Source organism: Cherax quadricarinatus, chromosome 25 (genome assembly GCF_038502225.1).
Source record: "Cherax quadricarinatus isolate ZL_2023a chromosome 25, ASM3850222v1, whole genome shotgun sequence".
NCBI lineage: Eukaryota > Metazoa > Arthropoda > Malacostraca > Decapoda > Parastacidae > Cherax > Cherax quadricarinatus.
The window spans coordinates 10,871,723-10,894,841 of NC_091316.1; the positions used below are offsets into that span (position 1 = coordinate 10,871,723).

General features: G+C 44.1%; 1 protein-coding gene across 24 annotated transcripts in view; it reads left to right on the forward strand.

Moving 5' to 3' along the window:
- LOC128689952 (uncharacterized) overlaps positions 1-23,119 on the forward strand; it is a 1,227,005-nt gene that overhangs the window by 833,840 nt on the left and 370,046 nt on the right. For 15 of the 24 annotated variants that reach the window (XM_070088626.1, XM_070088623.1, XM_070088625.1 and 12 more), the window contains one exon: positions 3,680-3,910. The exons of the other annotated variants lie outside the window; for them this stretch is intronic. In XM_070088626.1, coding sequence (XP_069944727.1) covers positions 3,680-3,910 — 231 coding nt within the window. The remainder of the gene's footprint in view (positions 1-3,679; positions 3,911-23,119) is intronic. 24 annotated transcript variants of the gene reach the window in all.

Here is a 23,119-nt window from a genome sequence, read left to right on the forward strand (position 1 = left end):
ATATTGGAGGCAGTGAAAGATAAGGTAATCATTCCCTCAGTCTTAACATATACGTGTATAATCTTTGTGGCTCATCCGTGCAGCGTTGGGTCTGCAACATGCCAGGACCACGGTTCGAGTCTCCGTCCATTTCATATATATAATATATAATCTTCTTTCAACACACCGGCCGTATTCCACCGAGGCGGGGTGGCCCAAAAGGAAAAACGAAAGTTTCTCATTTTACATTTAGTAATATATACAGGAGAAGAGGTTACTAGCCCCTTGTTCCCGGCATTTTAGTCGCCTCTTACAACACGCATGACTTACGGAGGAAGAATTCTGTTCCACTTCCCCATGGAGGTAAGAGGAAATAAACAAGAACAAGAACTAGAAAGAAAATAGAAGAAAACCCAGATAGGTGTGTATATATATGTTTGTACATGTATGTGTAGTGTGACCTAAGTGTAAGTAGAAGTAGCAAGACGTACCTGAAATCTTGCATGTTTATGAGACAGAAAAAGGGACACCAGCAATCCTACCATCATGTAAAACAATTACAGGCTTTCGTTTTACACTCACTTGGCAGGACGGTAGTACCTCCCTGGGCGGCTGCTGTCTACCACCCTACAACCTAGGATATATATATATATATATATATATATATATATATATATATATATATATATTATATATTGTGTGTACGTACATACGTGCGTGCGTGTGTGTGTGTGTGCGTGCGTGTGTGTGTGTGCGTGTGTGTGCGTGTGTGTGTGTGTGTGTGTGTGTGTGTGTGTGTGTGTGCGCAAAAAAAAAACGCTAATACGCTATACAAGTCGATGTAATCAACCCCAGGCTGAGGAACTGATTACCCCAAACTCCTCCTGATCTTCACCATTCTTTATATTGAACTGATGAAGCCACTGTGGCGAAGCGTTTCAACAATAATAGCGAAATGTTGCACATGTGTCTAATTTATTACCTTGACGGTTCTCTGAACCATTTACCTACAGTAAGACACCTGCACCACCGATGTCTTTATTACGCAACGTTTCGCCAAGCAGTGCTTTATTAATATCTCTACATAATCAAGATACCCAGGTATTTCACATATCTCTTATTTGTCATAGTTTCTTTACACAGTGTTTTACAAGTTAAGAGCTGTTATTACCAACATCAGCTCATTGTACATATACACAAGCTGTTACTCTCAGTTACTTGTAGTAATCTGTCCTACAAATTTACGACTCTGTAAAAGTCAAAATGTAGCATCTGGCTTCTCTGTGACTCATATAACTTGGCTGTGGGTTGTGTTTGAGCGAGTAATGTTGCAATAACTAAGATTTTTATTGTCCTTGGTTATTTTACCTCCCACTCCCCCTTCCCCCGTCGAGGTCTTGGTGAAGGGCTCTTGATCTAAGGAAATGAATTTGTGCTCCCATGGCTTGAATCAAATCTGAATGCCTTCCATTCTTCTAGGCGCTGTATGACCCCAGCGGGTTTATCGCTCCCCATGAATTTAATAATAATCGATTATTTTACATGTTTTAGTCACCTCTTTTTAGTCATATGTTTAAGAGGCACGTAAGTTCCTCCGTCTTCTAATAACATGCTCATTTTTTCCAGTGTAATGAACCTTGTCCGTAATTACTGTGGCATTGGTTTTGTCTGCAGAGGTGTGAGCTTTTGCTCACACCTCTGCAGCAGAATTGTCCTCAAAGATTTGTTAAGTTATACCATGAATTAAGGAAAGATCCTGGACTTCACCTTACGAAACAGACAAAGCAAATGTGATAGTAATTATGGACAGGGTAGATTATAGTGGAAAAATGAACATGTTTTTAGAAGAAAGGGGGAACTTGCGTTCCCCTCAGGGCACCTCAGTCACCTCTCAGTCGTTGTTTTACTCAAGTGATTTCGTTATATTTTCCTCTGGTTTCGTTTTTGTCTCCTGGTGCTATGCACCCCACAAGGGAAGGTAGACGAGGTCCACTTGCGGCCCGCTGGACTATAGTGCGGTCCTCCTGAGTTTTTTTTTTTCCCCAATTAGCTAACACAAACTTCTAATCCAGTAAGTCTTAACAAAGTCCTCGCCATTTATTATCGTTTAAAAATCCTTATTTTTTAAATAACATGTTGGATTTCATATTATGAATGGAAAAAACTTCATGCATCCCTCTTCTCTCTCTCTCTCTCTCTCTCTCTCTCTCTCTCTCTCTCTCTCTCTCTCTCTCTCTCTCTCTCTCTCTCTCTCTCTCTCTCTCTTTCGATCATGTGGTCACTACTGAAATAATTTGGCAACCTTCAATATGCTGGCCAAATTTGCATGCAGCATTGTAAATCATTGCAGCAGTAGACAAGCCAGCACTACCACTACCACTTCAGTCTGTGGTAAGCAAGTGGAATGAGCTCCAAATACACAAGTTCAAAGAATAGGCACGGTAAGTCCCAAGGAGTCAGAAGTCAGTATAATGTAACTCGACGTAGTTTAAGAGGTGATGTCAGGCGCTGAGAATCGACCCCCGGAATAAAATCGGCGAGTACACAGAAAATAGAACAAACACTTGAGCTCGGACATCTACAGCCAGTCTTCCGGGAGTCTTGCGAGCTGTGTCTATGAACACATTAATAGCTGTGTCTGTAAGCTCATTATATATGCTAATCAATAAGATAGGTTGAACAATGTAGCAAATAGAGTACCGAAATTTGGCCTCTTAGGGTCTTGTACTCTGTACTCACTATGTGGTACTCTCGTTATAGAGTTGTCCTCTTCCCCTTTAACCTTTGTTACGCATTTGTGTGTTGTGTTTGTGCAATAATTTTCGCACTTCTAGCTTGCTCTATCCACCTGTTTTTGCTTCTTGTGCACATACACTGCCAATCACGTGTGTACATGCCTCGTGTACAATTGCACTGCTTGTTTTGTGCCTACACGAGCCTCTTGTACACTTGTACACATGTGCGTCAGCCTCATGCACATACGTATAGTGTCAGTCATGTATCATGTATACTTTAACTGGCAATTCATGTGTATGTACATTTAATATATCAACTCTTTCCTGTACAAACTGTACTTTGTTGTCAGGTTTTAACACTGTGACATGTTTTTTGCTTTTATATATTGTGTGTGTGTGTGTGTGTGTGTGTGTGTGTGTTGTAGACGCCATATTTTGCAATATATTTTAGCTGTATTTTTAATACACCATGATGTATGTACACAATCTGTAGTTAACACGATTCTGTAGTATTAAGTTTACATCAGCTCGTTATAGAGTACAGTGTCATGTGCGTTAGCTACTCTATTTTGTAATATTTTTCTCAGTAGAGACATTATCTTGCAAACAAATTGTTTATTTTCGCTATTTAGTTGCCCAAATTTTGACTTTAGTTGACTCTTGTCTTCGTGTTCACAATGTTGTCCGCGTGTCACGGCGATGTAACATTTTTTTTTAGTTGCACTAGCCTAGTTTAGTTCAGCATACTAGTGTGTGCATATACTGCTTCCCATTCACAGTACTGCTACACTCCGCCCACCACCACCCACTTGCCGGTACTGCTACACTCCGCCCACCACCACCCACTTGCCGGTACTGCTACACTCCGCCCACCACCACCCACTTGCCGGTACTGCTACTACCCACCCCGCCACCCATTCGCCCTGCTTGCAGTTTTGACAAAAGCTATTCATTCCTCCCAACAGCCTTGCAGGAACTTGGTCTGGACGAGTCGACTCTTCTGAGCGAGATCGAACAGATTCTTGGCTTCGGTTCGCTTACCAAGAACCGAACGGAGAAACCGGCCAACACTACAACAGCCGCCGCCTCCTCTTCTCGGCCGGAGTCATTCGAAAAACCGGTTAAGTCGACAAAACCGAACCGGAGGAAGTCGGAGGGGGAGAAACCAGTTGTTCCGGAGCGCGATTCGAGCAAAGGTGAAGCCGCTGTAAATATCATGTTTACACAAAATAGTCCGCTCATAGGAGAATGAAACCTATATCGGAGTTTCGATCCGACTTGGACCATTAACTAGTTAATGGACCGAAACGTTGTCGTAAGTTTCATTCACCTAAGTGCGGGTTATCTGTATATTGTTCTAGACACACGGTATTGTGCCTCTCTGTTCTTAATATCATGTTCCTCTTGGTGATATGAAGGGAAGTGTGGCACTTGTGTTAATGTTACACTTTCCTGTGAACTTCAGGTTGAGTGGGGTACGTCACTCAGGCTGTCTTCTGAATACTGAATATTCCTCTTGGAAACACAGGAGGTTGGTTGATCTGTATATTTCGACCCCCTTCTGAGATCCCAGAGAGATCCCAGAAGGGGGGAAGGTCGAAATACCCAGATCAATCAACCTCCTGTGTCTCTGTCTCCATGTGGGTTATTATTGAGCACTGACAAGTGTTCATTACATTTTAACTATTCATTCCTCTTGGAGGTAATGATAAACCTTCTTGTTGGTGTGTGCGCCTCTCTTGTTTATATTTTTGCTGCCCCGTAACCAATTAACCGGTAAGAATGACGCTATGTTTGCGAGAGAAGCTTTCTTACGATTCATGACCCAGGAAATTGTAAAAACACGATTGTAAACAAACCACGGTACGGGTGGGGGTTTGAACCCATGGCGTGTGAGTCGCCATGGGTTCAGACCCTACCCGTACCGTGGTTTCTTTCTTACGATGTTGCCTACGGGAGTGAACTTGACGTCAAGTACAGCCCTGAACGGAACGTGAGTATTATGGTTTTCCTGTGAACGTAGTGTCTTATTACCTGTCAACTTCCGCCATATTTTAATCTGCTAACCGGTTCTTGATTCAAACGAATCACTTCTTTAAGATTCAGTTCAGTTAAGTTTAAGATGAGAGGATTGTAGGTCAGTAAGTTTTAGCATGGTGCCAGATGCCTCCAGTCTGGTGCTGGATGGCTCCAGCCTGGTGTCGGATGGCTCCAGCCTGGTGCCAGATGCCTCCAGTCTGGTGCTGGATGGCTCCAGCCTGGTGTCGGATGGCTCCAGCCTGGTGCCGGATGGCTCCAGCCTGGTGTCGGATGGCTCCAGCCTGGTGTCGGATGGCTCCAGCCTGGTGTCGGATGGCTCCAGCCTGGTGTCGGATGGCTCCAGCCTGGTGGTGGATGGCTCCAGCCTGGTGCCGGATGGCTCCAGTCTGGTGTCGGATGGCTCCAGTCTGGTGCCGGATGGCTCCAGCCTGGTGTCGGATGGCTCCAGTCTGGTGCCGGATGGCTCCAGCCTGGTGCCGGATGGCTCCAGCCTGGTGCCGGATGGCTCCAGCCTGGTGCCGGATGGCTCCAGTCTGGTGCTGGATGGCTCCAGCCTGGTGCCGGATGGCTCCAGCCTGGTGCCGGATAACTCTCCGGCTTCACGACTAACTCGTCCTCTGAGGAACTTATCACCATCACTCGTCACCATCTTTAATCTTCTCTCCTCGTTTCCTCTCTTACATGTTTCTCTTCCTCCAGAATCCTATCCCTCTCCATATTTATCTTGTTTTTCCTTAATACTACAGTTAGCCTCGTACATCTTGTCTACCTCTTGACTACACTTTTAACTCTCCTTCGTCTTGTCTCCTTCCCTTCTTCGTCTCCTTATGTGTTGTTTTTCTACCCTCGCTTTCCTAACCAATTCTTCCAATATCACCCATAAGCTTTCTTTAATGTCATTTTCTTCTGTAAAAAAAGTCGGCATTATTCGTAATGATTTCAATATTTTTATCATTTCTGTTAAGCAGATATCTGTAGCTAAAAGTACAAATGTAACACTCTTGTGTGTATGATGATCTAACATATACTCAGCCACGTCTCTTAACCTGTCTCAAAATACCTAGAAAAGCTAATAAAATTACAAGACATACTGGTGGCCAAACTTAATACATGTTGAATGTTTATACATGCTCTGGTAAGTACACATTATCATTACTTACATTAATTATAAGCTCCTTGATAAGTGGCCTTGCACCTGTGCATGAAAACTCGCTCTGAAATGTGCACTCAGATGTACACTCAGATGTGTACTCAGATGTGTACTCGACGAATAGCAGTACAAATCTAACACGAGAATGCTGTGTGACGAATCTGCTCCTTAACTTATGTTTGCTGACCTGCTGCCTGTGTGTCTGTGTGCTAGGGGTTAAGAGGTGGTTTGCCATATTTTTAAAGCTTAGCATTATATATTTGCCATGTGGGCAGCTGATTGAAGGTGGTGTTTGGCGCAGGTGGCTGCCGTAAAGCCTCGTCTTGGGTGAAGGTAAGTTCCAGTGTGATTGTTAACTTGTAAAACACCTAATCCATTTATTGTGTATGTGATGCTCTACAGATGACGGTGGGGGATTGTTTATTTTGATGTGAAGCACCAAATCCGTGTGGGTCGTTCAGTGAACGCAGCACCACTGCAGGCACTGATGTGATGGCATTATTTTTATGGGCGCAGCCGTTCTTAAGAGGAACCCCGAGGAAGATTCACCGTTTGATGTTATTGTCTGCCTTGTTAAGTCCAGTTATTATTCTCTCTCCTTTTCCAGATTATTCGGTCTCGTTTTTCGTAATCTTGTCAACGCATTTCCCCCACAGCTGCACCAACAGGTGCAAATTTTGTCTCGCAGCTGGACCCCTCCCTCCTGTCCCTCCCCTACCGTCCCTCCCCTCCCCCCTCTCCCCTCACTCTAGAGAGTTATGGCTTTCTCCTAATAGCTGGTCGTTCACTGTGCGAAGTTTCTCAAGACGCGGTAATTTTCTCATAACTCGGGAATTTTCTCAAGACTTGAGAATACTCTCAGGAGGAATTCTCTCAATAAGTGGAATTTTCTCAAGACTCGGGAAGTTTCTGAAGACGCGGGAACTTCTCCGCCATCCTCCTAACATAATCCGATTGTTGCTGTTTTATTTTCTCTATACGCATAAAAGTCTAGGGGCAAAGTCGCCAGCATTTTGTATTCCATAAATGGGAACATGAAAGTGTGTCAGCATTCGCTGAGCTGCTACCCAGAGAAGCGATGCCCTTTGCTCTGTTATTCCGTGCAAAAACACGAATTCGTGTTAAATTTTAACAAGAACATCACCTGGGATGAAATAAATCATTTGCTTAATGAAAGATTCTGGGAAGATATATTGAATAACACGGATCAGAACCAGTGTCCAGAGAGGATGATTTCTTTGGCACTAAAAGTATTCTGAAGGCACATACCATAAAAGAAAAAGATGAGATGTGACCTAGAAAGAGAGAGATGCTCCCTCTGCAGGTGAAGACGAAGACTCGCAGACCTTCTCAAGAGTGCTAGACTGTCTTGAGTTACGGAAAGAAACACTGGCTAGAGAAATATAAGATACTGAATGAAATTAAGACACATGTGCAACATCTGGGTATCTTTATTGTAGACGTTTCGCCATCCAGTGGCTTTATCAATACAAATTCCAGGACATAACTTGAAGACAGTAGGACTATATACAGAAGATGAGGTAATCAGTCCCTCAACCTAGCAGTAGGTGCGAAGAGCACCATAGTCTATGGTGCTCTTCGCACCTACTGCTAGGTTGAGGGACTGATTACCTCATCTTCTGTACATAGTTCTACTATCTTCAAGTTATGTCCTGGAATTTGTATTGATAAAGCCACTGGATGGCGAAACGTCTACAATAAAGATACCCAGATGTTGCACATGTGTCTTAATTTCATCTTGTCGGTATTATATACCATTCTTGCACAAGATACTGAATAAAAATTGAATGAATCTTAGAGGCCAGAAAAGACAGAGGGAGCTAAAAAAATGAAATAAAAAGAAATCCAAAATATTTCTTCCAATATGATGATAAATGAGACACTTGTGCAACTTGGGTATCTTTATTCTGGAAACGTTTCGCCAGCCAATGGCTTCTTCAGTCCGATGAAGAGAAAGGCGGAATATGAAGAGCTCGAGATAATCAGTCCCTTAGTCTGGTGTCTTAAAGGACTGAACACATCGACTCCAGGCTGAGGGACTGATTACCTCAAACTCTTCATATGAGATTCCACCTTCCTCTTCATTGGACTGAAGAAGCCACTGGCTGGCAAAACGTTTCTAGAATAAAGATACCCAATTTGCACAAGTGTCTTATTTATCATCTCGTTGGTTTTCTAAACCATTTTTATTCAAATTCTTCTCATATACAAAATCCACGACAAACATCACATCCGGTATCGGGTCGTTTATCAAACATGGAACTTGCACTGACGATAACAAAGAAATAAGCGAAGTACTGAAGTCTGAGTATGACTCTTGTGGTCAGTGAGTCAGTTATCTAAACTAAAGATCGACATTCCGAATAAATTCTTTACGAACGGAACTCAAAATTTTTTCAACATCTAAAATTTCCGATTTAACCATAACCCCCCTCCCCCCCCCCACTTGATTTTGAAAAAAAAAGTCAAGTAGGAGGTCCCGGTCCCAGCGTGGTCTGGGACCGGGCCGCAGGGGCGTTGACCCCTTGGAACACTCTCCCGGTAGTCTCCAGGTAGCTTACGCATGGCATATAATCAGCAGTAACAGCCTGGTTGATAAAGCTCTGATCCACTGGAAGACCTGGTTATTGATCGGGCCGCTGGGGCGTTAACCTCTGGAATACCCTCCAGGTAGGTAGCAAGTTATCGTCATCGTCATTTATTAATTTTTCCAGTGTCAGGTTGAGGGTGAGAAGTAGGGGGAGGGGGGAGGGGATCTCTCATAAAAAAAACTTTGGAAAAGTGTTATAAGAAAATAGTTGTGGTTGGTAGAAGTGGTACTCATATTGTGTACTCAACAGCACGAGGGGAAAGGTTAGTACTCAAGAGCAGCAGCACCTTCTCTCTTCATTTCCCTTTTCTTCTCCCCATCTCACCTTTCTTGTCTTCCAAACCATACCACGGGTGGAGTTTGATCCCGCGGTCAGAGAGTCTCAAAACTCCAGACCGTCCCGTTAGCCACTGGAGTTTTGAGACTCTCTGACCGCGGGATCAACCCCCCCCCCCGTGGTATGGTTTGTTTGCAATCGTGTCATTACGATTTCGTGAGTCTTCTTGTCTTCCCTCCATCTCATCTTTCCACTCACCTTTCTCTCATTTTTCTTATCCCGATTTCGCTTCCTTATTTTCGTTCCATTTTTCTTCCTTTCGTGTTTATTCTCTACTAAAAGCATAACAGTGGCAATGCTAACATAAGATACAACAATAATGTAAGAAGTCGCCAGTATAAAGTGATGGGATCCTGGTGTCGCCTCTGATCCCATCAACATGGCACCTCGAAGGCTCTTGGATTCCATTTTTATCTCTGTAACGACGAAACAAGGATGCTGAGGGTCTCATTATATGCGAGAGAGAAACAGTGTATTTGTGCGCGTGTGGAGCTGCCCTGAAACACGGAGTCATAATGCTGGTGTAGGAGATGGATCTAGAGTCCCAGGGTCGGACTGCGGGAATAGGAAAACTATCGACAACTATCATAGGAATATCAAAGGTGTGTCGAATGGCTGTGGAAAAGGTGGCAGCGTTGAATGTAGTGCTATTGGCGTTCGCTGTTTTTATGTGAAACGCTATATCCGTGTGGGTCTTTCAGCGCAAGTAATTGTAGAGGCTCGACACTCGGATAATCATGAGAGGAACAGCCTCACACATCACAATTATTAAACCTCTGCAATAAATTCGCCTTAGCTGGCAGATTGCATAACTTGCCAGTGAAGACCTGGTCCCAGACAATAGTATCGAAGACTGCAATCTTAGACCACAACATAATCGAGGTTCAGACCGACGTGCACAATGGCTTTAGACAGACAAGCGGGGTCAGTTATGAGGGCGAGTTCACCAAAATTAGTTTCAACAATAACATCAGCTGGGGCCAGATAAATCTTGACCTTAACGATATACACTGGGAAGACAATATGACCCTCGCTGATCTTAACTAGTTTCTTGGGAGGAAAAACTCATTGGCGCTTGAAATATGCTTCAGTTAAACCCTTACTGTAAAGAAGATGCAAGCTGAAGAATGAGAGAGAGAGAGAAAGAAAGAAAGAAAAGAGAGAGACGCTCCCTCTACATGCGAAAACGACGGGTAACTGAGTTTCTCAAATGCAGCAGGCCTAATAATATATATTTCTGTATACCTTAGGAAGGTTAGCATGGGCCACGCTGTGACCACAAATTCAGGGTTTCACAGGCGAATCTCACCAGCATGACAGTGGCAAGCACTAACCTTTCTATAGTATAAAGAAATATACCTAGATGAATGAATCTTATTAGGCCAGCATGGTGCAGTGGATAGCGTACTGGTCTGCTAGTTTCAGAACTGGTTTGCTATGAGTTCGATCCTTCCGTGTGGTGACTACAGTACCAGACTGTACTCACCCACACGCTAGTTAGGTAGCATGTCTGCTCTGCGCCTGGCGGATGGAGGATCGAGCCTCTACATCTCCTTTCGCTGAATGGTTCTCACTGGTTTAACACTGTACACACTTAAAATATGTAAGATATGGTTCCGAAAAAAATATATACTGGAGTGTTCGTGTGTTGATTAACAGGCAGAACCAGGGGCGTCTTGTTCAACCCCCACTTCTATCTGTCTTGTGTCAGTATTGTTGATTAACAGTTCGTCAAAAACTTGAAACTGTTTGATTTACAAGGGTTTAGCACATATTTTGTTAATATACTGATACACAGGTTTTGATAATATGTAATATCAGTACTATCAGGCTATATTTTTTGCGAGTGTTAGATGCCATCTTTGTGGAGTGGAACTGTATCAGTAGTGTTAGTGCTGTGTGATGACGCGTGTTATTCTTAGTTACATGAAATCGTAAACCCGTGAAGGTCATTCATCACAAGGAATAGCGGAGGCTCCATCCTCCGTCCGTTAACCGTTAGACGCAACTCTCACAGCCAATCAGGCTTAAGGGAAGAATCTGGAGATTGTTTAATCTGTCTTAATAAAATATTTAGTCGTCTGATTACTTAGGTTTTTGGTCATACTGGAGCTCCTGTAATTTGGGCGTCAGAGTATACTGTAAGACCATGTTAATGACTTCTTCAGAGTAAAGTGTGAATAAAGTTGTTAGAAATATTGACCGAGTTAAGTGCCACATTAATAAAATATTCACGTGAGTTTTCAATCTTTAGTGTATTAAGCTACTCAGTGAGCACAGAGTCGTACTGTGTTAGGCTGATAGTATGAGCACATTCTTAGGGCGACGGGGTAAATTGGTATCATGAACCAGTTCTTAGGAGCAGCGAGAGTGGCTACATCTAACATGGGCTGTCAGTAAATTAACAGTAACTTAGAGTTTGCTGTAGGTCTGTAGGCCTAATTTCAATGAATAACGTAATACAACTGTTGAATGGTGCCATAGGTTGGCTTAAGTATTTTCTGAAAATATTTCATCCTTAATGTTTCAGCGTATTGGGCTTCTTGCTTCAAAATTTTGTTGAAGGGAAGAACAGCCACATCACTAACCCGACCAAAGAGACTTCACATCCCCTTAACATTTCATTTCTTTCTGTGTTTCTTTGGTGTCATTGGTGAAAATTCCATTTCTTTTAAGCAAAAGCCCGATACAAAAGGTGGATTTTCACGACTCTATACCGGTAGCAAGGTGCCATAGGGACTTTACGGGGAAAAAGTAAGATTTTGATTATACGATAGTGAGGTGCCAGAAGACAGCCAGACTTTGCCTTTTTTTTTTTTTCCAACGTTCGTCACAGCCATAGTGTATTGTGTGTTGACCCGGCCTGCGGTACACCCTGAAAACACCGTCCTTTTTGTGGATTGTTTAATTTTTTGAGGTTCGTTTACAGAAATTAAGGTTAACGCTAAAGTAAACCGAACGGATCATAAGGAGAAGTAGATCTAGTTGTAACAGCGACCCTGTAAACTAACGTTAAGATGTGGTTTAGATCATTCAGAAACACACGTACTGCAATGCGTCGGACAGCTACACTGTTCAAAGGGCGAGTTGCAGATTGGCTTAGAGATTCCGATTCCGATTGTACAAAGATAGTAAGGGACCAAAGGAATTTTACTTAGAAATAAGGATCCTTACTGTCATCCTCTTGGTCTGGAGGTGCGATCGACGTACACAAAACACCACAGAAGGTACTCGACGTCACCACCACATATATAAACACCATCTGTTAAACGTCCTCAGTAGCTCTAGTTTGCTCCTTCCACATTATTCTTATTCGTATCCCACATTATTCATTCACACTGCTACCACATCATTCACCCACTTACCTCTTTATATATTTTTTTTCTGCAAGGCGAACTGACTGAAGCTGACTTCACACTCGCAAAAACATAAAGGAGGAATTCTGCAGCAGTCCTACTGGCCCATACTTGGCAGATTCTTGTCAAACCTAAACCCACTAAAAAATATTCACCCTCTCATTTTCAGTGTTACCCAAGCAACACTGACCGTCTGGCCCAGCCACCACCTATCATCCTCATTACCACCTCTCTACCCACTGAATCTTTCAAAGACACCGCGAAGCACCTCTCCACCCACTGAATCTATCATACACACCGCGAATCACTTCTCCAGCAACCCAACCCATAACATTTTTATCATCCCTTAGGAAATGTGCCCTTTCTCTTGACACGCCCATGTCCGCCAGACATAACCCACCCGCCTTTCACCTCGTTACTATAGATTAACGTAGCCAGGCCTAGCCAAACTTAATCTAAACCGACCTGAACTAACCTAACCTAACGTAACAGTACCGAGAATATATATGAATTTTCTGCAGAAATGTAAGAAGCGCAGCATGGAACAGAATACATGATGAAATTGGAGAACAGGATCCGGAAGGTATTTCATATTTCTACACTTAGTAGTTTACACTACCTCTCTCACGCTGGAGTTTGCACTGCCTAACACAGGCTGGAGTTTACACTGCCTCACACAGGCTGGAGTTTACACTGCCTCACACAGTCTGGAGTTTACACTGTCTCACACAAGCTGGAGTTTACACTGTCTCACACAAGCTGGAGTTTACACTGCCTCACACAAGCTGGAGTTTACACTGCCTCACACAAGCTGGAGTTTACACTGCCTCACACAAGCTGGAGTTTACACTGCCTCACACAAGCTGGAGTTTACACTGCCTCACACAAGCTGGAGTTTACACTGCCTCACACAAGCTGGAGTTTACACTGCCTCACACAAGCTGGAGTTTACACTGCCTCACACAAGCTGGAGTTTACACTGCCTCACACAAGCTGGAGTTTACACTGCCTCACACAGGCTGGAGTTTACACTGCCTCACACAAGCTGGAGTTTACACTGCCTCACACAAGCTGGAGTTTACACTGCCTCACACAAGCTGGAGTTTACACTGCCTCACACAAGCTGGAGTTTACACTGCCTCACACAAGCTGGAGTTTACACTGCCTCACACAAGCTTGAGTTTACACTGCCTCACACAAGCTTGAGTTTACACTGCCTCACACAAGCTTGAGTTTACACTGCCTCACACAAGCTGGAGTTTACACTGCCTCACACAAGCTGGAGTTTATACTGCCTCACACAAGCTGGAGTTTACACTGCCTCACACAAGCTGGAGTTTACACTGCCTCACACAAGATGGAGTTTACACTGCCTCACACAAGCTGGAGTTTACACTGCCTCACACAAGCTGGAGTTTACACTGCCTCACACAAGCTGGAGTTTACACTGCCTCACACAAGCTGGAGTTTACACTGCCTCACACAAGCTGGAGTTTACACTGTCTCACACAAGCTGGAGTTTACACTGCCTCACACAAGCTGGAATTTACACTGCCTCACACAAGCTGGAGTTTACACTGTCTCACACAAGCTGGAGTTTACACTGTCTCACACAAGCTGGAGTTTATACTGCCTCACACAAGCTGGAGTTTACACTGCCTCACACAAGCTGGAGTTTACACTGCCTCACACAAGCTGGAGTTTACACTGTCTCACACAAGCTGGAGTTTACACTGCCTCACACAAGCTGGAGTTTACACTGCCTCACACAAGCTGGAGTTTACACTGCCTCACACAGGCTGGAGTTTACACAGCCTCACACAAGCTGGAGTTTACACTGCCTCACACAAGCTGGAGTTTGCACTGCCTCACACAGGCTGGAATTTACACTGCCTCACACAAGCTGGAGTTTACACTGTCTCACACAAGCTGGAGTTTACACTGTCTCACACAAGCTGGAGTTTATACTGCCTCACACAAGCTGGAGTTTACACTGCCTCACACAAGCTGGAGTTTACACTGCCTCACACAAGCTGGAGTTTACACTCACACAAGCTGGAGTTTACACTGCCTCACACAAGCTGGAGTTTACACTGCCTCACACAGGCTGGAGTTTACACTGCCTCACACAGGCTGGAGTTTACACAGCCTCACACAAGCTGGAGTTTACACTGCCTCACACAAGCTGGAGTTTGCACTGCCTCACACAGGCTGGAGTTTACACTGTCTCACACAAGCTGGTGTTTACACTGCCTCACACAGGCTGGAGTTTACACTGTCTCACACAAGCTGGTGTTTACACTGCCTCACACAAGCTGGAGTTTACACTGCCTCACACAAGCTGGAGTTTGCACTGCCTCACACAGGCTGGAGTTTACACTGCCTCACACACACCTACTCCTTTCCCTTTGCACCTGTTGTTTAGCATTCCGCCTCTCCCACGTACTTCATCATCACCTACCCTCCCTACCTCCATCCATCGGTAACCCAACCCCTCCTCCTTTGAAGGGCTTTTGATCCTAGGAACTGGAGACACGATTCCCTTTGATTGCCTTACGTGTTTAGCGGTACTTTAGTGAACATAACGATTCGCTACACAATTTTTATTTTATTCCAAAAAAATAAAATATAGCGAGCTTTTGTTTCCACTATGTTAATATATAGAATAGGGAAGCTAGCTTTTGTTTCCATTATGTTAATATATAGAATAGGGAAGCTAGCTTTTGTTTCCATTATGTTAATATATAGAATAGGGAAGCTAGCTTTTGTTTCCATTATGTTAATATATAGAATAGGGAAGCTAGCTTTTGTTTCCATTATGTTAATATATAGAATAGGGAAGCTAGCTTTTGTTTCCACTATGTAACTGTCATATAGAATAGGGTAGCAGCACACTGCTTATGGATTCAGTTTTGCTAATAGTGTATAATTAAAATTATGTGAAACACTGAACCAGTGTTTCACACAGTTTTAATTATATACTTGAGTCTTCACTCCGTGCACTGAGTGTAGACTCGATACTCCGTCGGCTAATACCGAAATGGGTATCGTGATACTGTAGTGACCCCACTCACTGGAATTTTTGGTCACGTGACTTGAGATTTTCCTCCGTCAGGTATGCCTCTTCGTATATTGTATATTGAGTATTATGTATGTTATACGAAGAGGCATACATCATGCCGCTGGATTATCCCCCCCAACAAGAAAAGATTCAAGGACCGAAACGTTTCGTAAATAAATATATCGTTGTGTTTTCTGAAGTGTCTTTGCAAGGCACTTTTCGGTTTCAGTCGGTTTAGATCCAAAGTAAACACGTGACATTATGCTAACTTTTTCTTGCTCTTTCTTCCTATGGGATTTACGGGGCATTTCGCCGTTTTCGTTTTATATATTTTCTCTGAGGATTTGTTGTTGTTAATGTCGTTGGTGGCATTTTTGTATTTTTTGATCACCATTACCACTGAATTCATAATCACCGCTGTTACCAGGATCACCCGTCACCAGGATCACCCGTCACCAGGATCACCCGTCACCAGGATCACCCGTCACCAGGATCACCCGTCACCAGGATCACCCGTCACCAGGATCACCCGTCACCAGGATCACCCATCACCAGGATCACCCGTCACCAGGATCACCCGTCACCAGGATCACCCGTCACCAGGATCACCCGTCACCAGGATCACCCGTCACCAGGATCACTCGTCACCAGGATCACTCGTCACCAGGATCACCCATCACCAGGATCACCCATCACCAGGATCACCCGTCACCAGGATCACCCGTCACCAGGATCACCCGTCACCAGGATCACCCATCACCAGGAGCACCCATCACCAGGATCACCCATCACCAGGATCACCCATCACCAGGAGCACCCATTACCACCAATTCCGAAATTGTCATCATATTCAAGCTCATAACAATCGCCATTAAAAGTGCCATCACTGTCATACCAACATTACCATTATCGTCACTATTATTTTCATCATTACCATTATCGTCACTATTATTTTCATCATTACCATTATCGTCACTATTATTTTCATCATTACCATTATCGTCACTATTATTTTCATCATTACCATTATCGTCACTATTATTTTCATCATTACCATTATCGTCACTATTATTTTCATCATTACCATTATCGTCACTATTATTTTCATCATTACCATTATCGTCACTATTATTTTCATCATTACCATTATCGTCACTATTATTTTCATCATTACCATTATCGTCACTATTATTTTCATCATTACCATTATCGTCACTATTATTTTCATCATTACCATTATCGTCACTATTATTTTCATCATTACCATTATCGTCACTATTATTTTCATCATTACCATTATCGTTACTATTATTTTCATCATTACCATTATCGTTACTATTATTTTCATCATTACCATTATCGTCACTATTATTTTCATCATTACCATTATCGTCACTATTATTTTCATCATTACCATTACCTTTATCACCATCGTTGTCTCCATTACCACCACCATCGTCACCATTATCTCCATCATATTAAATTCTTTTTCTTGGTTTGGTCTCACGGTGCGTGTATGTAATCATTGGAGTTACGAGATGTCATCTTGTTACAACACACCGCTAACTACCTCTTTGTCACAGACACACGTAGATTGACCAAGCTTATAATAAATCGACTTTTCGCTCAGTGAGAATTGAACCTTGATGAAGCGCTCAATTAGCGAAACACCGTTTTAACAGAGGTTTACGTTTCTTTGATTTACTACATCTGGACTTAGTGCCTGTCATGTATCAGCCGTTGTCAGTCCATAGCGTAGGAAGCAAGGAGACGCCAGCCTCTGCTTCCCTCTACTGTACTCGCCTAATTGTACTCACCACTCTCCTGATAATCTTCTCCATGAATTTGCATACTATACACGTCAGTGACACTGGTCTATAGTTTAGTGCTTCATTTCTGTCTCCTTTCTTAAAGATTTCTGTCTCCTTTCTTAAAGATGGGGACTACATTTGCCATCTTCCATACCTCAGGTAGTTGCCCAGTGTATTTGACAGATGTTCTCCTCTGGTATACATATATTGTGAATCTCACCATCTCGCGAAAGTACCTAATCACTTACCTAGTTGCTGACCAGACCCGCTAGTGCCTAACACTACCCACGTTTCTGGTCATCTTACGAACTCCAGGCTCACCATCATGCCACCACGAGGTCCCTGGTAAGGTTACCTTCAACTATTTACGTTTTTATGGGAGGGACTTCCGGGAGTTACACATAGTTTAGACGTGTGGAAGCCGTGCCCAGGGCAACTCTACATACCACACTGCCCCAGCTACCACACAGGCTCCATTGTTGACCCAGAAGCCTTTGTACGCTGGGGTGCCACCACTCAAGACAGATTCATCACCGGCTAGTACGCCAAGGACGCTTATATCTCAACTAGTACCTTTGTTGCTGGACTAATTCTGCACAGAAATGCCACTGTTCAAATTGCGCAGTTGTTGCAGCGGTACCCGAGGCCAGTTATGTCCTGGGTATCACTTCACTGTTGCCAGCTCTCTTGGTGCCACCGCCCAAGGCTAGTTCTGCTTCAGGTGTCGCTTGCTGGTGCCACATCTCACCAGGTACTACCGCTTGAGACCAGTACTGCATAATTACATCAGTGGTTTACAGTACCAACAGGTTGATGTAATACACACGTCTTTCGCACATGTCTTTGTATTATATTAATAAAGCCTCTCGTTGGCGAAACGTCTACAGAATAGATATCAAGGTGATGCAAATGCATTTAATTAATGAGCTCTGCGTCAGCTGATATCTCTTGGATGAAAGTTTACTTTAAGAGCTACCCTCTTGCCCCATGCGTATACCTCCAATACCTTTTTCACGATCCTTTTCCAACCCCTGCCCTCTCTTCATCCATTCCTCTTCCCTTAGTTGATGAGTCTTGTCTCCCTAACACTGGTCCCTCACCGCAATCCTTCTAGCTTCTAGTCCTTCATACTTTCGCATAACCCAAGAAAAAACGGAGGAGAATCTGACCCAAGAAACATTGGGGAAATCTGACCCACGAAACAATGGGAAAATCAGATACATGAAAGAATGGGGGAAAATCTGACTCTTCCTACCAGAGGGAGAAGAAACTGTGAGTGACCATTACTTTACATTCATTACTACCGCCAACCTTTCCTTAAATACCTCTTTAAGGGGCTTCCTTCTTGTCCTTCAGTTTCTTCTTCGTCTCCAGCATCATCTTCTACTGTTGTTCCTCTTCCATCCAGCTGCTCTCCCTCATCACAGGATAAAAGAATTAAGATCAAACGTGAAGTGAAATGGACTGGAAAGTGAGAGTTTCAGTGAGAGTTGCTGAAGTATTATTGTTGTAGTTATCCAGAGTGCTGCACCCGTCACCATTATTGAAGGTTCTTGCAGCACCGTCCAAGACTTGACTGTGAGGAAGACTGCAGACTGCAGTGATCATCGTAAGAGTGGGCAGCAATATGTTTTAATAGTTTTTGTATTTATATGTGAAATGTATTTACGTAAACTCGCCTGTGTGTGTGTGTGTGTGTGTGTGTGTGTGTGTGTGTGTGTGTGTGTGTGTGTGTGTACGGAGAATGAACTGCAGCTCCTGGTCCCTGTGTACTGATCATTGAGGTGATTCATCATGGTTCCCTGTATGGAGTTAGTCTACATATACATGTATGTGGTTGCAAGGTTTGAGTCTGGGAGTATGAGTGAGAATGACTGAGGGAGTGTGAAGGTGTGAGAGGAGTGTGAAGGTGTGAAAGTGAGTGTGAGGAATTGTGAAGGTGTGAGAGTAAGTGTTAATGAGAGTGAGTGCTCACCTTCAGGTATACATGTTTGTTTGTTTACCTTGGCGCTGATACTAGCAGCGCTGCAAAGTTCATTTCATCAAGGTCCTGGCAGACTGTGACATTGGTGGTGCTGGTAGTAGTGGTGCTGGTGACTTATGAAGCTGGTGGTGGTGGTGCTGGTGGCTGTCATGAAGCTGGTGGTGGTGGTGACTGTCATGAAGCTGGTGGTAGTGGTGCTGGTGGCGGCTGTCATGAAGCTGGTGGTGGTGGCTGTCATGAAGCTGTAGTGGTGGTGACTGTCATGAAGCTGGTGGTGGTGGTGGCGGCGGCTGTCATTAGGCTGGTGGTGGTGGTAGCTGCCATGAAGCTGGTGGTGGTGGTGCTGGTGGCTGTCATGAGGCTGCTGGTGGTGGTGGTGGTGGCTGTCATGAAGTTGGTGGTGGTGGCTGTCCTGAAGCTGGTGGTGGTGGTGGCTGTCATGAAGCTGGTGCTGGTGGCTGTCATGAAGCTGGTGGTGCTGGTGGCTGTCATGAAGTTAGTGGTGCTGGTGGCTGTCATGAAGTTAGTGGTGGTGGTGGCTGTCATGGAGCTGGTGGTGGTGGCTGTCATAAACCTGGTGGTGGTGGTGCTGGTGGCGTTCATGAAGCTTGTGGTGGTGGCTGTCATGAAGCTGGGGTGATGATGGTGGCTGTCATGAGACTGGTGGTGGCTGTCATGAAGCTGGTGGTGGCTGTCATGAAGCTGGTGGTGGTGGTCGTACTGGTGGCTTTCATGAAGCTATTGGTGGTGGTGGGGCTGGTGACTGTCATGAAGCTGATGGTGGTGGTGGCGGCTGTCATGAAGCTGGTGGTGGTGGTGGCTGTCATGAAGCTGGTGGTGGCTGTCATGAAGCTGGTGGTATTGGTGCTGGTGGCTGTCATGAAGCTGGTGGTGGTGGTGCTGGTGGCTGTCACGAAGCTGGTGGTGGTAGCTGTCATGAAGCTGGTGGTGGTGGTGCTGGTGGCTCTCATGAAGCTGGTGCTGGTGACTGTCATGAAACTCTTGGTGGTGGCGGCGGCTGTCATGAGGCTGGTGGTGGTGGCGGCTGTCATGAGGCTGGTGGTGGCTGTCATGAAGCTGGTGGTGCTGGTGGCTGTCATGAAACTGGTGCTGGTGGCTGTCATGAAGCTGGTGGTGGTGATGCTGATGGTGGTGATGCTGATGGTAGTGATGCTGGTGGTGGTGCTGATGGTGGTCATTACTCTGGTGGTGGTGGTGACGCTGATGGTCATTACGCTAGTGGGATTGGTGGCGATGCTGGTGGTGGTGATAATGCTGGTGGTGGTGGTAATGATGATGCTGGTGGTGGTGACAACGCCGGTGGCGGTAGTGCTAATTCCAGAGAAACGACAAAATGCATCAACTGATAATTATGAACATCTAAGAGATAATATTACGCCTAATATACCAAGCCTAGAATACGTAGCACCACTGTAAAGCCTACGCCAAATAACACAGAAAATTAAAAAATCCCAATGTTTGCGACTAGATTGATAAAGACTGCTAGAAACGGAGATCGGAAATCTAGAGGCTCCGAGAAAGAGAGGAGATATGAACATGAAATACAAAATACTGGGAAATAGAGCCTGTAGACAACGACAGTTTAATAGGAGGCGGGAAACGATAACAGCGACACAGACGGTGACTGAAGATTCGTAAAAAAAAGTGACATCACAGCAATAGAAATGTGTAGCAGACAAGAAAATTAGTGGAGACTGAAACAGTTTTAAGCTTCAGAGCAAAAATGTGGTTCATGATAATCACGTTGGTTAATCCAGCGTTAAGCTGCTGGTCCAAGAACTGAGCTCAACATTTTCTTCCTCTTTCTCTGTCTCTGTTTGTCTCTGTCTCTGTCTCTGTCTCTGTCTCTGTCTCTGTCTCTGTCTCTCTCTCTGTCTCTCTCTCTCTCTCTCGCTCTCTTTCTCGCTCTTTCTCGCTCTCTTTCTCGCTCACTTTCTCGCTCTCTCTGTCCCTTTCCCTTCCCGTCCCTTCCGTTCCCCTCGTCCCTCCCTCCTTCCCACCCTCACACACAAAATAGCTCGGGGGAAGAGAGGACGAGGAGGAAAAGAAGAGAAATAAAAAGAAATCTGTAAAATCCATGTACAAATTACCCAGGTGTTGATGTAACACTCACTACCCGGAAATTCATTTTTCTTCCTCCATTCGATAACGTGTTTGTTATATTTGGCGTGGTTGCTCACACACGAGCTGGACAAACACGAACACACGGGCTAGACAAACACGAACACACGGGCCAGACAAATACAGATATACGGGGCCAGACAATAGTGGGATGTGACTCATTTAAGCTGTGATTCAGACGGTGTGTTTAACGTTTGTTCATGATGGTGTCCAGGTTCCTTGGGTCGTCAGTAATCCATCCCGGAGGAAGGCCCCCACCAAAAAAAAAAAAATCCCCGTAGGGTCTCAAGGGACTTTCCACCTTCCTACCTTTAAAACTCACATGCTCCCTTTGTCATGCATAGCAATGATTCATCATTGCTGCCCTGCTTCTACGAATATCAATCTTAATTTCAGTAGCGATTTTGAGCAGTCTTAATCATAGCAAACGCAGTCTTAGTTGTTCAGTAGTGAAAGTTAGAGTTTTGCGTAGACATGTGAAGAGGGATGTACAGGGTAGCCCCTTCTTGTTGCAGCTGCAAGATTGACCAAATGGTATTCAACAACGATACATTACCAGCTGCTGGCACACCGCTGCAACTTGTGTGATGGTAGTCCACTGTTAAATAAACTTCCCTTCAAACTTTTTTCCGCAACTATATAAGGCATGGTTAGGTTCCCAGACTAGTGGATCATACGAAAATACCCAAATGCTGGCCGAATAAAGAGTTCTTTGATAGTGGTGGTACAGAGAATTCTCAGTCTTTATAATCATTTCTGCATTCTGATATCGTTGGTAGGACATCTGCTTCCTGAGGTGGTTCACCGAACTCGTACCTCCTTCATAGACCTGAGTAATGAAATACTCAAGGGAATTAAAGAGCTGACTCTGTATTTAGGTCATCAAAGGGCTGGAAGGAAAACCTAGCCTCAATGACATCATCAGGACACATCTACAACGCTTTGAAACAAAGGTGGTTTGAACGGACTCTCGGGCCAAAAGTTGAATCACAACCAGCGACTGAAACAAAGGGCACTACATAGTTTTCTACCTAGATAAGAATGATCACAACATCAGAGTCGGAGGCCTTTACCAAAATGTTTGTATGACTTGTCCTCAGAGTTCGAAAAATGTGCAGTAAGAGTCGTGTGTCTGCTTCCTCTTGATAGCATTCTCAGTCTGTCTTGTTCTGGTCCCCAGTACTTGACTGTCTTTCCCTCAGCACTGGAGATGTAAAGATCATCTAGAGAGCACTGAGTCCTGATGGGCGCTTCTCCAGGGTACTGAAGGAGTTCTACTTTATTTTTACTGTCTTTAAAGAACGTAGACTTTTTCAGTTTTTTTTCACAATTTATCCAGCTGTAAAAGAATTCATGTTACTTAAAATGATCTAGTACCATTTTTGATGGATTCTTGTTTATAGGTGTTCCAAACAATAGGGAGAGAGGAAACCCTGAATGTGTTTCTTGAAACTCGTATCTTTGTAATTTTTAGAAGTTGTAACTCCACCTCGGGGAACCAGCGCCTGATGAGTACCCCACCATCTATAACAAGACAGTCATACACTGAAAAACATCCCAGTGAATTATTAATGTCTTTCTCAAAACACTCCATGATATCCGATTTCTTTGAGTAAATGGATGTTGTAAAAAGATCCTTTATGGTCATTGTCACAAACTTAACTCCCCTTCCGAATCTAGCTTCTTCTGGAAAGAGTACCTTTGAAGCACAACCTTCTTCAACTCAGTACTGTTTCCATGCTGCTGTTTCAGTAGCAGACTTCTTCACGGAGGTCTTTCAAAGAGAAACGGTTCTTCCGACTAAAATGTCTTCATCAGTCATAGCCAATACTTCTTCAAAAGCACTGTGCTGGGCAGTGTCTTGAATTATTCTATTTTCCTTCACCATAGCACCAGATCGGCGCTGGAACTCC